The sequence below is a fragment of the Pelophylax lessonae genome, assembly GCF_965119305.1.
Source record: "Pelophylax lessonae genome assembly, chromosome: 2".
Lineage (NCBI taxonomy): Eukaryota > Metazoa > Chordata > Amphibia > Anura > Ranidae > Pelophylax > Pelophylax lessonae.
This window is the reverse complement of record NC_138769.1, coordinates 696,717,192-696,732,496: the sequence shown is the minus strand read 5'-3', so window position 1 is coordinate 696,732,496 and position 15,305 is coordinate 696,717,192. Positions and strand designations below refer to the sequence as shown.

At 46.4% G+C, this 15,305-nt stretch overlaps 1 protein-coding gene across 1 annotated transcript in view; it reads left to right on the top strand.

Annotated features, from left to right (window-relative positions):
* Window positions 1-1,432: 1,432 nt before the first annotated feature.
* The window catches only part of EED (embryonic ectoderm development), a 53,189-nt gene continuing 39,316 nt past the window's right edge, over window positions 1,433-15,305 (top strand). The window contains exon 1 of the mRNA XM_082246854.1: window positions 1,433-1,580. Coding sequence (XP_082102980.1) covers window positions 1,476-1,580 — 105 coding nt within the window. The 5' untranslated portion in view covers window positions 1,433-1,475. The remainder of the gene's footprint in view (window positions 1,581-15,305) is intronic.

Below are 15,305 nucleotides of genomic sequence, written 5' to 3'. Positions count from 1 at the left end.
CATGGTCTGATGACCAATGATGTGGTGACCTGTGTATTGATATTAATAGTTTGGTGATATCACCATTCATATCAATAAATATATCCCCAAACCATTAATATCAATACACAGGTCACCACATCATGCACATCAATAAAGATGTCACCGGACCATTCATATTAATAAATATATGAATGGTCTGGGGACCCTTTTATTGATATGAATGGTCTGGTGACCTTTTTATTGATATGAATGGTCTGGTGACCTTTTTATTGATATGAATGGTCTGGTGACCTTTTTATTGATATGAATGTTCTGGTGACATCTTTAGTGATATGAATGGTCTGGTGACATCTTTATTAATATGCATGATGTGGTGACCTGTGTATTGATATTAATAGTTTGGTGATATCACCATTCATATCAATAAATATATCACCAAACCATTAATATCAATACACAGGTCACCACATCATGCATATCAATAAAGATGTCACCGGACCATTCATATTAATAAATATATGAATGGTCTGGGGACCCTTTTATTGATATGAATGGTCTGGTGACCTTTTTATTGATATGAATGTTCTGGTGACATCTTTAGTGATATGAATGGTCTGGTGACATCTTTATTGATATGAATGTTCTGGTGACATCTTTAGTGATATGAATAGTCTGGTGACATCTTTAGCGATATGAATGGTCTGGTGACATCTTTATTGATAAGAATGGTCTGGTGACATCTTTATTAATATGCATGATGTGGTGACCTGTGTATTGATATTAATAGTTTGGTGATATCACCATTCATATCAATAAATATATCACCAAACCATTAATATCAATACACCGGTCACCACATCATTCATATCAATAAAAAGGTCCCCAGACCATTCATATCAATAAATATATGAATGGTCTGGGGACCCTTTTTATTGATATGAATGGCCTGGTGACCTTTTTTATTGATATGAATATTCTGGTGACATCTTTAGTGATATGAATGGTCTGGTGACATCTTTATTGATATGAATGTTCTGGAAACAATGTTATTGATTTGAATGATGTGGTGACCTGGGTATTGTGACATCTTGATTGATATTAATGGTTTGGTCGCATCTTTATTGATATAAATGGTTTGGTGAGATTTATGTTGCTATAGTTTGGTGAGATTTATGTTGCTATGATTGTTTGGTGACATTTTTATTGAAATGAATGGTCTAGTGAGCTTGTCATTAATATGAATAGTGTGGTGACATCTTTATTGAGAGGAATGATCTGGTTACATCTTTATCGGTATAAATGGTATGGTGACAAGTTCTAATACAAGCACACATTGTGAAGGAGACTTCATGTATATCTCCAAAACCTCGGCATTGCCTCCCCTATGGCTATGCCAACTCTCCCCACAGAGCGTATGAAAGAGCGATGAGCATGCGCGGCATCACGTGCCCTGATCGGCGCACCGAAGTGACGTCACGTTGAGGCGGTGGAAGATGTCTGAAGCTTCCGGTCGCGCGGCGGGAAACGAAATGCCGGCCAAGAAGCAGAAGCTGAGCAGCGATGAGAACAGCAATCCGGAGCTGTCCGGGGACGAGAACGTGAGAGAGGCGGGGAGGGAAAGCCTGACAGCCCGGGGCGTCTATTAGTGAGTGGAGGCGGGCTGTGTGTGTTCTCTCTGCGCATCCAGAATCACACACAGCCCGGGGCCCTCACTCCTCCGCCTGCATGGGGACTGCGAGTACCAGCATGGCCTGCCAGGGAGATCAGCACTACTTTATTATTACTGTATAGAGGGGGACCCCATCACTTATTACTGGGGGAGGGGACCCCATCACTTATTACTGGGGGTGATGTCTGTAATACAGGGGGAGGGGACCCCATCACTTATTACTGGGGGTGATGTATGTAGTATAGGGGGAGGGCACCCCATCACTTATTACTGGGGGGATGTCTGTAGTACAGGGGGAGGGGACTCCATCACTTATTACTGGGGGAGGGGACTCCATCACTTATTACTGGGGGAGGGGACCCCATCACTTATTACTGGGGGAGGGGACCCCATCACTTATTACTGGGGGAGGGGACCCCATCACTTACTACTGGGGGGGATGTCTGTAGTACAGGGGGAGGGGACCCCATCATTTATTACTGGGGGTGATGTCTGTAATACAGGGGGAGGGGACCCCATCATTTATTACTGGGGGTGATGTGTGTAGTACAGGGGGAGGGGACCCCATCACTTACTACTGGGGGGGATGTCTGTAGTACAGGGGGAGGGGACCCCATCACTTACTACTGGGGGGGATGTCTGTAGTACAGGGGGAGGGGACCCCATCACTTATTACTGGGGGGATGTCTGTAGTACAGGGGGAGGGGACCCCATCACTTATTACTGGGGGGATGTCTGTAGTACAGGGGGAGGGGACCCCATCACTTACTACTGGGGGTGATGTCTGTAGTACAAGGGGGGGACCCCTTCACTTATTACTGGGGGTGATGTTTGTAGTATAGAGGGAGGGGACCCCATCACTACTGGGGGTGATGTCTGTAATACAGGGGGAGGGGACCCCATCACTTATCAAAGGGGTGATGTCTGTAGTATAGGGGGAGGGGGCCCCATCAATTCCTACAGGGGATGATGTGTGTACTGCAGGGGGAGGGGACCCCATCACTTATTACCTGGGGGGGGGACCCCATCACTTATTACCTGGGGGGGGACACCATCACTTATTACCTGGGGGGGGGCACCATCACTTATTACTGGGGGTGTTGTTTGTAGTATAGAGGGAGGGGACCCCATCACTACTGGGGGTGATGTCTGTAGTACAGGGGGAGGGGACCCCATCATTTATTACTGGGGGTGATGTGTGTAGTACAGGGGGAGGGGACCCCATCACTTATTACTGGGGGTGATGTCTGTAGTACAGGGGACCCCATCACTTATTACTGGGGGGATGTCTGTAGTACAGGGGGAGGGGACTCCATCACTTATTACTGGGGGAGGGGACTCCATCACTTATTACTGGGGGAGGGGACCCCATCACTTATTACTGGGGGAGGGGACCCCATCACTTATTACTGGGGGAGGGGACCCCATCACTTATTACTGGGGGAGGGGACCCCATCACTTATTACTGGGGGAGGGGACCCCATCACTTACTACTGGGGGGGATGTCTGTAGTACAGGGGGAGGGGACCCCATCATTTATTACTGGGGGTGATGTCTGTAATACAGGGGGAGGGGACCCCATCATTTATTACTGGGGGTGATGTGTGTAGTACAGGGGGAGGGGACTCCATCACTTATTACTGGGGGAGGGGACCCCATCACTTATTACTGGGGGAGGGGACCCCATCACTTATTACTGGGGGAGGGGACCCCATCACTTATTACTGGGGGAGGGGACCCCATCACTTATTACTGGGGGAGGGGACCCCATCACTTACTACTGGGGGGGATGTCTGTAGTACAGGGGGAGGGGACCCCATCATTTATTACTGGGGGTGATGTCTGTAATACAGGGGGAGGGGACCCCATCATTTATTACTGGGGGTGATGTGTGTAGTACAGGGGGAGGGGACCCCATCACTTACTACTGGGGGGGATGTCTGTAGTACAGGGGGAGGGGACCCCATCACTTACTACTGGGGGGGATGTCTGTAGTACAGGGGGAGGGGACCCCATCACTTATTACTGGGGGGATGTCTGTAGTACAGGGGGAGGGGACCCCATCACTTATTACTGGGGGGATGTCTGTAGTACAGGGGGAGGGGACCCCATCACTTACTACTGGGGGTGATGTCTGTAGTACAAGGGGGGGACCCCATCACTTATTACTGGGGGTGATGTTTGTAGTATAGAGGGAGGGGACCCCATCACTACTGGGGGTGATGTCTGTAATACAGGGGGAGGGGACCCCATCACTTATCAAAGGGGTGATGTCTGTAGTATAGGGGGAGGGGGCCCCATCAATTCCTACAGGGGATGATGTGTGTACTGCAGGGGGAGGGGACCCCATCACTTATTACCTGGGGGGGGGACCCCATCACTTATTACCTGGGGGGGGACACCATCACTTATTACCTGGGGGGGGGCACCATCACTTATTACTGGGGGTGTTGTTTGTAGTATAGAGGGAGGGGACCCCATCACTACTGGGGGTGATGTCTGTAGTACAGGGGGAGGGGACCCCATCATTTATTACTGGGGGTGATGTGTGTAGTACAGGGGGAGGGGACCCCATCACTTATTACTGGGGGTGATGTCTGTAGTACAGGGGACCCCATCACTTATTACTGGGGGTGATGTCTGTAGTACAGGGGACCCCATCACTTATTACTGGGGGTGATGTCTGTAGTACAGGGGGAGGGGACCCCATCACTTATTACGGGGGGTGATGTCTGTAGTACAGGGGGAGGGGACCCCATCACTTATCAAAAGGGGTGATGTCTGTAGTACAGGGGGAGGGGACCCCATCACCTATCAAAAGGGGTGATGTCTGTAGTATAGGGGGAGGGGACCCCATCATTTACTACTGGGGGTGATGTCTGTAGTACCGGGGGAGGGGACCCCATCACTTATTACTGGGGGTGATGTCTGTAGTACAGCAGAAGGGGATCCCATCACTTATTACTGGGGGTGATGTGTGTAGTGCAGGAGGAGGGGACCCCATCACTAATGGGGGTGATGTCTGTAGTACAGGGGGAGGGGACCCCATCACTTTCTACTTGGGGTGATGTCTGTAGTATAGGGGGAGGGGACCACATCACTTATCAATAGGGGTGATGTCTAGTATAAGGGGAGGGGACCCCATCAATTACTACTGGGGGTGATGTCTGTAGTACCGGGGGAGGGGACCCCATCACTTATTACTGGGGGTGATGTCTGTAGTACAGCAGAAGGGGATCCCATCACTTATTACTGGGGGTGATGTGTGTAGTACCGGGGGAGGGGACCCCATTACGTATTACTGGGGGTGATGTCTGTAGTACAGGGGGAGGGGACCCCATCACTAATGGGGGTGATGTCTGTAGTACAGGGGGAGAGGACCCTGTCACTAATCGGGGTGATGTCTGTAGTACTGGGGGAGGGGGACCCCATCACTTATTACTGGGGGTGATGTCTGTAGTACAGGGGGAGGGGATCCCATCAATTACTACTGGGGGTGATGTCTGTAGTACAGGGGGAGGGGACCCCATCACTTTCTACTTGGGGTGATGTCTGTAGTACAGGGGGAGGGGACCCCATCACTTATCAATAGGGGTGATGTCTGTAGTATAAGGGGAGGGGACCCCATCAATTACTACTGGGGGTGATGTCTGTAGTACCGGGGGAGGGGACCCCATTACGTATTACTGGGGGTGATGTCTGTAGTACAGGGGGAGGGGACCCCATCACTTATTACTGGGGGTGATGGCTATAGTACAGGGGAAGGGGACCTCATCACTACTGGGGGTGATGTCTGTAGTACAGGGGGAGGGGGACCCCATCACTTACTACTGGGCAATGTCTAGTACAGGGGGGGACCCCATCACTTACTGCTGGGTGATATCTGTTGTACAGGAGGAGAGGACCCCGTCACTAATGGGGGTGATGTCTGTAGTAGGGGGAGGGGGGCCCCATTACTACCTTTTTACTGATTTCTGTAGTACTGGAGAGAGGGTGGCCCCCATCTCTACTTTATTAATGTTTGATGTCTATAGTACAGGAACCCCATGGGGGGAGAGGACTCCATCACTTTCTAATTATTTTTGAGTGGTGTCTATAGTACAGGAGCCTAATGGGGGGTCCCCATCACTCCCTTTTGTCTGTAGTACAGGGACCCCATTGGGGGAAGGGGACTCCCATCACTTTCTAATTATTACTGAGTGGTGTTTGTAGTACAGGGGCTTCATGGGGGGACCCCATGGTGGGAGGGGGACTCCATCACTCCCCAATTATTACGGAGTTATCTCTGTAGTACAGGAACCCCACCACTCCCTAATTATTACAGAGTTATTTCTCTAGTAAAGGGGGAGGGTGATCCCATCATTCCTTTTATTACTGATGTTAATTGTAAAGGGCCTCCATAGGGGTAGGATGACCCCATCACTCCCTGATTACTTTATGATGTCTGTCGTACTGGAGGCCCATGGAGGAAGATGCCCCCGTCACTCCCCTATACTAAGTGATACCTTTTAGTACAGGAAGTCCCATCACAATGGTTGTAAAGTCTGGGGGAGCCTGGATCCAGCAAAGAATCAGGTTTGCTTTATGCAGAGTTGTGCTTCCTCTCATCCCCCCCCCCCTCCATTTTTACAAGGGTAAAACATGCTCATGTAGTTGGCTGCTTCGGCACTCATCATTGGGTTGAGGTGTTGTTACTCTGTACCTATAAGTTCTGGCTTGTTGATGAACTCTAGTGGCATTAGGCATATGCAAAGGTCAAATCTAAACCTTATTGGTCCCCTTTACACTGTCAATGCAATAATGTGTGGCGAAGTATGTGAGTTGCGCCAGACTGGCCAAAAAAAAAAGCACAGGAATGCAAAACTGTAAAACCCTCTCTATGGAATAGTGGCATGCCATCCGCCCCCCCCCCCCCTTTCATAGACAATGGGATAAGTTTACTAGATTGTAGTGCTGTTACATAACTAAAGAGTGCCATTAGTTGCCTGCTATGAGTTGACATTTTTTTTCTGTACAAATTTTTTCTTTTTATTATTATACAGGATTTATATAGCGCCAACAGTTTGCACAACACTTTACAAAGTTAGGGCAGACTATACAGTTACAATACAATTCAATACAGGAGGAATCAGAGGGCCTAATCGTTAGCTTAAAATCTAGAAGGGAAAGTCAACAGATAAAGGTAATAATTGTAGGGGGGGAGCTGATGAAGACAATAAAAGAACAGTTAGGTGGAGGCAGGATAGGCTTCTCTGAAAGGAACATTTTTCAGGGATCGCTTGAAAATGGATAGAGTTGGACAGATTGGGGTAGGGAAGTTCAAAGGATAGTAGAGGCTCAGGAGATGTCCTGGATGCAAGTATGGGAGAAGGTGACAATAACTAGAGAACAGGAGGTCTTTGGAGGAACAAAGAACTATTAGATTGGTATTTTGAGACTAGTCTAGTGATGTAGCTGGGGCCGAGTTGTGGATGGCTTTACAAATTATTATTCGTTTTTTTAAATTTAATTCGTTGGGTGAGTGGCAGCCAATGGAGGGATTGGCAAAGAGGGGTATCAGACGCTTAGCGATATGTAAGGTGAATGACTTTGGCAGCAGCATTTGTGATGGAGGGGATAGCCTATTTAAGGTAAGCCAGTGAGGAGAGAGTTGCAGTAGTCGTGGCCAGAGTGAATCAGCTTTGTGGTGTTATTAGTTAGAAAGGGGTGTATTTTGGGGATGTTGCGGAGGTGGAGGCGGCAAGCTTTGGAAAGTAAACAGATGTGGGGCCGAAAGGAGAGTCCAGGATTACACCTAGCACCCTGGCATGTGGGGATGGGTTGATGGTTGTGCCATTGCTCTTGACAGAGAAGTCAGGGGAAGAGGCACATGGCAGAGGAAATATTATGAGCTTGGTTTTGGAGAAGTTGAGTTTGAGTAAGTGGTCTGACATCCAGACGTATATGAAGTAAATTAGTGATGCGTGAGGAAATTGATGGAGTGAGCTGAGGGGTGGAGAGAGAAATTAGGGTCAGCGTAGAAATGAAAGCCATGGGAGGCTATCAGCTGACCCGGGGAGGATGTGTAGATTATAAGAATAGGAGAGGTCCAAGAACAGAACCTTGGGGGACCCCAACAGAGAGAGGATGAGGAGAAAAGGAAGTAGAATTGTAAGTGACGCTACAGGTGCGGGCCAATGACATAAAGCTTTTTGAGAAGGAGTGGGTGGTCAACCGTATCAAAGGCAGCTGAAAGGTCCTGAAGTAGGAGTACAGAATAGTGTAGTGTACATCATTTGTGAGTTTATAAAGAGCCATTTCTGTGAAATGTTGATGGTGAACTCCAGACTGAAGAGGATCAGAAAGGTTTTTCTTAAACAAGGTGGTCTGGTTTGGAGGAAGAGGGGAGCAAGGAGATGGGGTGTAGGTTAAGATTGGTAAGGTCCAAGGAAGGTTTTTTTAAGTAGTGAAAAGATGATGCTCCAACTTTCCCACATGCAAATATTACAAACTGTTTTTAGTGCAGCTGAAATAATCCACAATGGAAATTGTCACCGCTGTACTCTATATGCAAAAATTGGCCGCTTACCAAATCAAATAATCCCATCAAGAGATCATATGTGTGTAAGTGCCTCTGAAGACAAGTGGTCAGCCAGTTCCAGGGAATGTATCCAGGCTAAATGAGGTGGTTAGACTAAGAAGTTTAGAAGTAGCAGGGGTGTTAATATTAATAGGGATGTTGAAATTAATAGGGATGTTGGAATTAAGAAGGATTGTGGGCTTTTCAGAAGGGCAAAAGTAGGGTAGCCAGGCAGAGAAGTTGTCAAGTTGATGATGGTCCAGGGGGGTTGTTGGATCACAGCAATGCTTAAAGAAATTGGGGAAAATAGATGTTTAGAGTGAGCTTCAAATGATGCGGGAGAAAGAGGGAAGAGAGTTGAGAACCTGGAAGGTACTCTGTGAGGATAGGAGGATTTCTACTCTACCTCCCTTGTGTCCACTAGGTCTAGGGGAGTCAGGCCAGAAAAGGCCACCATGGGAGAGGAGAGCAGGAGAAGTGGTGTTGGATTCATGGAGCCAGGTTTTAGTGACAGCAAGTAGATTAAAGGAGTTAGTGATGGAGGTTTGTGAACAGCGGTGAGTTTGTTGCAGACAGTGGGCTTTCCAGAGGGCACAGGAGAAGGGGAGGCCAGTTTGGGGAAGAAGAGGAATGGAGAGTAAATTGCGTAGATTGTGACTCCTGCCAGAGGATGTGGGGCGATGGCTGCGGTGGGTACAGTTAAATAAGGGAGGCCCAGGGTTTGGGCAAATATCTCCTGAGGTTAGGAGAAGCAGACGAGTGAGGGAGGTAATTTGAGAATAGGATTTATATGAAGGTACATACCTCAGCATCCTGGGGGTTTTATTAGCATGTGTGATTGAGATTAGTGCAGAAGGGAGTGATGCATACAGATTGTGGGGCGGAGAAGATTGGTGAAGGAACGAGTTTAAGGAGAGAGGCTGCCACTGTGAAAAGAGGTAAAGAGCACGTGTTAGAAGGAGAGCTGAATGAAGAAACGAGGTCACCTGTAATAAGCATTTCATTTAGTAACACTAAGAAGAATGTGGTTTCTTCCTAGTTGGAGCATGCTGTATGTGAGATCAGAGGATGTAACCGATGACAGGCCCTGTTCTAATTATCTCGTTTATATAAGCAAAGCTGAGATATTTGCCCTCTGGCAGTGTGTTCGTTGTTTGGCACAGTTGGTATATTGTGGGTTTTTGTCCTCTTTTGTAGTTTTATTTACCTGTACTGCTAATTAGTTATCCTGCAAATTTGTACTTCAAAGGGGTGTTCCAGCCCCCCCCCCCCCCTCCAAAAATGAAGTCAGCAGCTACACATACTGTAGCTGCTGACTTTTAATATTAGGACACTTGCCGTTCTTGGAGTCCAGCGATGTCGACATCACAGCCGATGTTTCCGTCGGGTGCTGCCACCGCCATTGCCGGTAAGGGAACCCGGCAGTGAAGCCTTGCGGTTTCATGGGCAGGTCCCTACTGCGCATGCGTGAAGTGTGCTGCGGTTTTTGGATTGACTCGGCGGGGGATGGAGGAGGGGACTAAACTTCCAAGGGACGACGCCGTCTCCCGGAAGTGGGGAGAAGAGTACCTGTCAAAAACCTGAAAGGTGCCAAATGGGGGGGGGGGGGAGCAAATGAGCGGAAATTCCACTTTTGGGTTGAACTCCTCTTTAACTGCCTATTTACCTTAAAGTGGTTGTAAACCTCAGACATGAAATATGAACAAAACATATCCCTCTATGGTTTGTACTAATCCAGAGCACAGTGTCGTTTCCATCTGCTGCTTCGTTCCTCTATCAGCACTTCTGACAAGTTTTCCTTACACCAAGAGAAACACGGTGACAGGAGGGATCTTCAGGTGACAGCCTCAGCTCTGTTTGTGTGCTGTGTAAAGGTGGGTGTGTCCCTTCCCTCCAATCAGCTCTCAAAGCTCTCCTCACTGATGTAATTTCTGCTTTCCCCGCCCCCTGCTTTTCAGAGCCGAGAGAAACTCTGTAAATTCAGCACTTTGATTAGCTGTAGAGAAGAGAAGACTGCTTATTAAACAGGTTCAACTTATTTAGGAGGATGCGTTTCATCTCTGTGTATCGCAGGCCAGTCACTTCACTTTAAGCTGGCCATACATGGAGCAAAATTATGTAGTGAGCCAGCCGGTCATACTTCTTACAAACTAAATGCACAGTTTATAGATCTACCAAAACTTCTCCAGCTGTGAGTAGGTGTTGATAGGTAGAAATGACTAAACTACTTTCCATATCTTTCACTCTGTGAATGATTTCCCAGACGAGTTTCCTGCCTGATGCTGTAGTTTGTTACACAGCAGTAGTGGGAGATCTCTGCTGCAGCAAGAGGTGAGTGGAAGGACTTTGGAGGAGAGCTTGTAACTGGAGTCTTGGGGGTAGAAGAAGCCATTGTGCAATTCTGCCTGCCTAGATCAATCCATCCATAACATCAGCTTCAGATGGACCGACCCATTGGCTTTTGCGCATGTCGACCTTTCTTAGACACTAATCCACTGCTGTTAAAGTTTAGATTGGATTAGAGCATATGGAGTGCATCTAAAGCTAAAATATTTTTTAATATTCAGATAAAGTTGGTTAAGGGGTGGAACCTCTTTCTGATTTTTATTTTTTTACTGTTTTTGTCCCCACTAGGTATATTTCTTCCTATTTAAAGTGTTTCTAAAGGTTGGATTTTTTTATTAAAAGAAAAAAAATGTTATTCTTCAATGTGCAACTGCAGCTCCAAGCCTTTACTTTTTGGGTCCTCTGCTTGCGCTCCTGGCTGATCTCCCCCCCCCCCTGCCGAGTGCCCCCAAAAGCAAGCTTAAGTGTCCTAGAGTGTGGCTAAGTTCCCCCCCCCCCCCCAAAAAAAATGGCAAAAAAAGATTGACAGCAGCATGAGCCAACAAGGAGAGACCTGAGAATCACTGCTCTCATGCACATTGCTGGATGGAGCTACGTATGGAGGTGGGAAAAGCTGCACCCAGAAGTTTTTTTTTTTTTTAACTTGACTGCATAGAATGCAGTCAAGGTAAAGAACCTTCTGCCTTTAGAACCACGTTAATGTTGCTCCCTCCTGCCTACCCTGCAAGCATCCCCCCCCCCACACGTAACACAGTTGCAAAAACATTTTTTTTTATTTTAAAAAGGTTCTACCTAGGCAAGAATAACATACCTTAACCCTACAGATGTGCGGGAATCCCACTCATGGATAAAAATGTATGGGATCCCTTTGTGGCATGTCTGCATGTACTGTGACCTGCCTCCTTGGATTTCTTTTTTTAAATCAGATCTTTTTTATTGAAAAAACTTTTACATAACAAAACACTGAAGAAAAAACTGTGAAAACGCCAACAAAACAGTGCATATATCAACATAGCATTTGAGCAAGCACAGTATTAAAGGGATATGCAGAGAATTAATTTTCCAGAATAGCCAAGCCAAGACTTGGCAGCTGAAAGTAAGATCAGTGCACCTCTTGCTCAACTCGGAACCCCCCCTAGAAGCAATATAGTACCCCGTAGGAGGAAGTGAGTCCATTCCTGTCCCCAGGGGGTGCATCCCCTGAGTACTGGAAAAGTCCTCCAGATCCAATGAAGTGTGGGGAGGAACTGCCACCCATATTCAATGGATTAGACCCAATCATGATGCACCGAACAAAAAAAAAAAAAAAAAAACTCCTGGGATTTCTACATCACATCCCAGTGCATGCACAGAAACAGCCAAGGGGTCTCTGCCAGTTTACTATCAAGATCTGCAGCATGTGCGCGCATTCACGGGTGTCCGGTGCATGCCGTGGGGATATACCAGGTCCTGTAGACTGCATACCCAGGTCTCAATTTATGCAGTGTTGGGAAAACTTTCCCTACAAGGAAGACAATGCTGGACTCCATGGACTAGCAAGTATGTTTTTTCTTAGGCTTGTATCACACGTTCTTACAGCTTGTATAAGAGCAGTGTGAACAGCAAGCTTTGTCAAAGCATTTGCAGAGCTTTTAGTAAGCTTTGTTGAATCTTTTAAGGTACCATTCAACTCCTGGTTTGTAAATGTTGAACACGGGAGTCTTTCAACAAGCTTCAAGAAGTTTTGAAGCCTGCTACCCATTTACCACTTGCCTACTGCAATATGTATATGTACCAATTTTTCTTTCAGCAGGCGGCTGGCTTCCAGAAAGTTTCTGACGGAGCAGGAGGGGACGTCACACCACCTACACACACACACACACACACACACCCGGCTAGTTTCTGTTTACTCGTCTTAACATTATCTTTCACATAATACACAAAATGGGGTAAATTCATAGTGTATTTTTTCCTGCAAAAAAAGTGCAAAACTGCTGCGCAAATACCGCGTGACAAAAATTGCAGCGATCGCCATTTTATTCCCTAGGATCTCTGCTAAGGCACCTTTCACACTTTGATTAGGGGTTAATTTTTTTCTAGCAGAAAATTCTGATTTAAACTTGTAAACAAGTGGCCGGCAAGTGGGTGGCAATCAGCACTCCCATTGGGATCTGTGCAACATTTACAAACTGGAGTTGAATAGTACTTTAAAAGCTTCAACAAAGGTTGCTGAAAGCTCTCCAACTGCTTTGCCAAATCTTGTTGTCCACACTGCTCTTTTACAAACTGATGCAAGTGTGAAACAGGCCTTATATACAGGGACAAGTTTTTTAAATGTAATATTTTATCAAAGGCAGACTTCCTCTTTAGGCTCCTTTCACATGATGAGTCCGTCAAACGTACTCCGCTTTTCTCAGCGGGGGATCGATCCGCCAATCCCCCGCTGAGCAGGAGAATGACAGCTGTGTCTCCGCACAGTTGCGGAGACACAGCTGTCACAGCCCCATAGATCTCTATGGGGGAATTGGATGGGTACGGACCGTCGGTCCGTTCTCATCCGATCCGCTGGACGGATGGAAAATAGGGTTTCCATCCCTCCAGATTTGACGGATCGGGTGTCAGCGGACATGTCTCCGCTGACATCCGATCCCCCATAGAGATGCATGGGGGGGACCGTTCAGATCCGCCAAAAAAACGGACAGGCGGATCTGAATCTGTTTGAAAGGGGCCTAAAGCTTGCAGCAGTTTTACTGAAGACTACTCACTTGTTGCTTGCAAGCCTAATTGCACATGATTCCTGGAACCTGTAATTTGCTTCTGGAGGAGTTATCCCTGTAGACTTGTTTGTGATTCAAACTTAGAGATGCAAGATCTACAAGTGAATTGCAGCAGATTGGAGACCCTGAAAGGAGGCTAATTGGTAGTTTAGTGTGTAATGTGAAATTAGTCTGTGTGAGGAGGGGGGGGGGGGGTAGGGAATCTTATAGCTTTTAATGCTTGTGTGCATAGCAACTGCTCATTGAGAGATCCAGGTGGAAGCAGCACTTAGAGTGGGAATCTCAACATCCCCATCCAGCACTCAGCTTTCTGCTTACTTTGGAAGCTTTTAGATTGGCGTGTCCCTAAATTTGATCTGATGAGGTTTTTGGTGTATGCAGAGCGGATAGACCTCCAATTTTTTTTTTTTTTTTTTGGAGGACTGTAGTAAGTTATAGCTGCAGAAACCTACTACTGGGTTTTTCACTTTCAGGCTGAAGATGGGAATCCCCTTTTTTATGTGAAAGCGTAGACACCATCTTTAATTTCCCTGTCCGGAAACCATGCAACGGTTAAGAGTTTGTGAATGTGTTCGGTGCTTTGCATCATGTAGGGTAAAAAAAAAAAAAATTAACTTCAAATCAAAGGGAAAAAAAAAAAAGAATCTTCTTGTCTGACCTAATTTCATCCCGCCATTGTCTTCAGATGTGAGTCAGCAGCAGAAATATGTAGGTTGGGTCTTTTGTGCATTGTAGTTGGAGTCCGCTGGTGTAAATGTCAGTAGTGTCAGAAGTATTTTACATGAAGAAAACTTTAGACTTTTGCAGTAAGGTGTTATCTGATCTACCGATCAACTGATAATCTGATCAACTGATAATCTGATCAAGCGATCAACTGATAATCTGATCAAGCGATCAACTGATAATCTGATCAAGCGATCAACTGATAATCTGATCAAGCGATCAACTGATAATCTGATCAAGCGATCAACTGATAATCTGATCAAGCGATCAACTGATAATCTGATCAAGCGATCAACTGATAATCTGATCAAGCGATCAACTGATAATCTGATCAAGCGATCAACTGATAATCTGATCAAGCGATCAACTGATAATCTGATCAAGCGATCAACTGATAATCTGATCAAGCGATCAACTGATAATCTGATCAAGCGATCAACTGATAATCTGATCAAGCGATCAACTGATAATCTGATCAAGCGATCAACTGATAATCTGATCAAGCGATCAACTGATAATCGTGTAACACCAAAACTTTTTACCTAAAATGGTTGTAAACCTTTACATATACCCAGTGAAGGACTATCCTGAGGGGATGCACAAATGAAACAAATCTTCCTACATAGGCTGTACCTGTTTATCTGCAGTCTTCTCCACATCCAAAGTGCCTAAATTGATCAGCTTGTCTGAGAGTACAGAAAAAAAGGGAGAGGGGCAGCTGAAGTTAAACTCTGCAGAGCTCAGTGGGGAGAGCTCTGATTGGAGGGAAGGGACTGACCCCCTTCACACCGCACACAGGAACAGAGCTGAGGCTGTCAATCATCTAGAGGTTCTTCCCCCTGTCACCGTTTCTCTCTTGGCATCAGGAAAAGTTGTCAGAAGCGATTCATACTGATAGCAGAGGACTGAAGCAGCAGACAGAAATGACACTGCTCTTAATTGAGACAAGTACACAATATAGAGGGATATGCTTTCTTCGTTTTTTATGTCTAAGGTTTTCAACCAGTTTATAGCAGAGTTCCATGCATTTTTTACACTCTTCCAAAACACCCCCTGATCGGGTGGCGCATGCTGGGTAGCGCCGTATCCCGCAAGGAGAAACGAGTGGACTTCAGATGCCCACACTAAAGATGGGTACGCGCTCGCTGGGGACAACAAAGTGAGTTTATTTAAAGAAAAAAACATCAATTATATTAACTACATGTGATACATACACCATTATGAATAGCATTAGATGCGGCTACCTTAAAAAAAAAAAAAAAAACTGCAA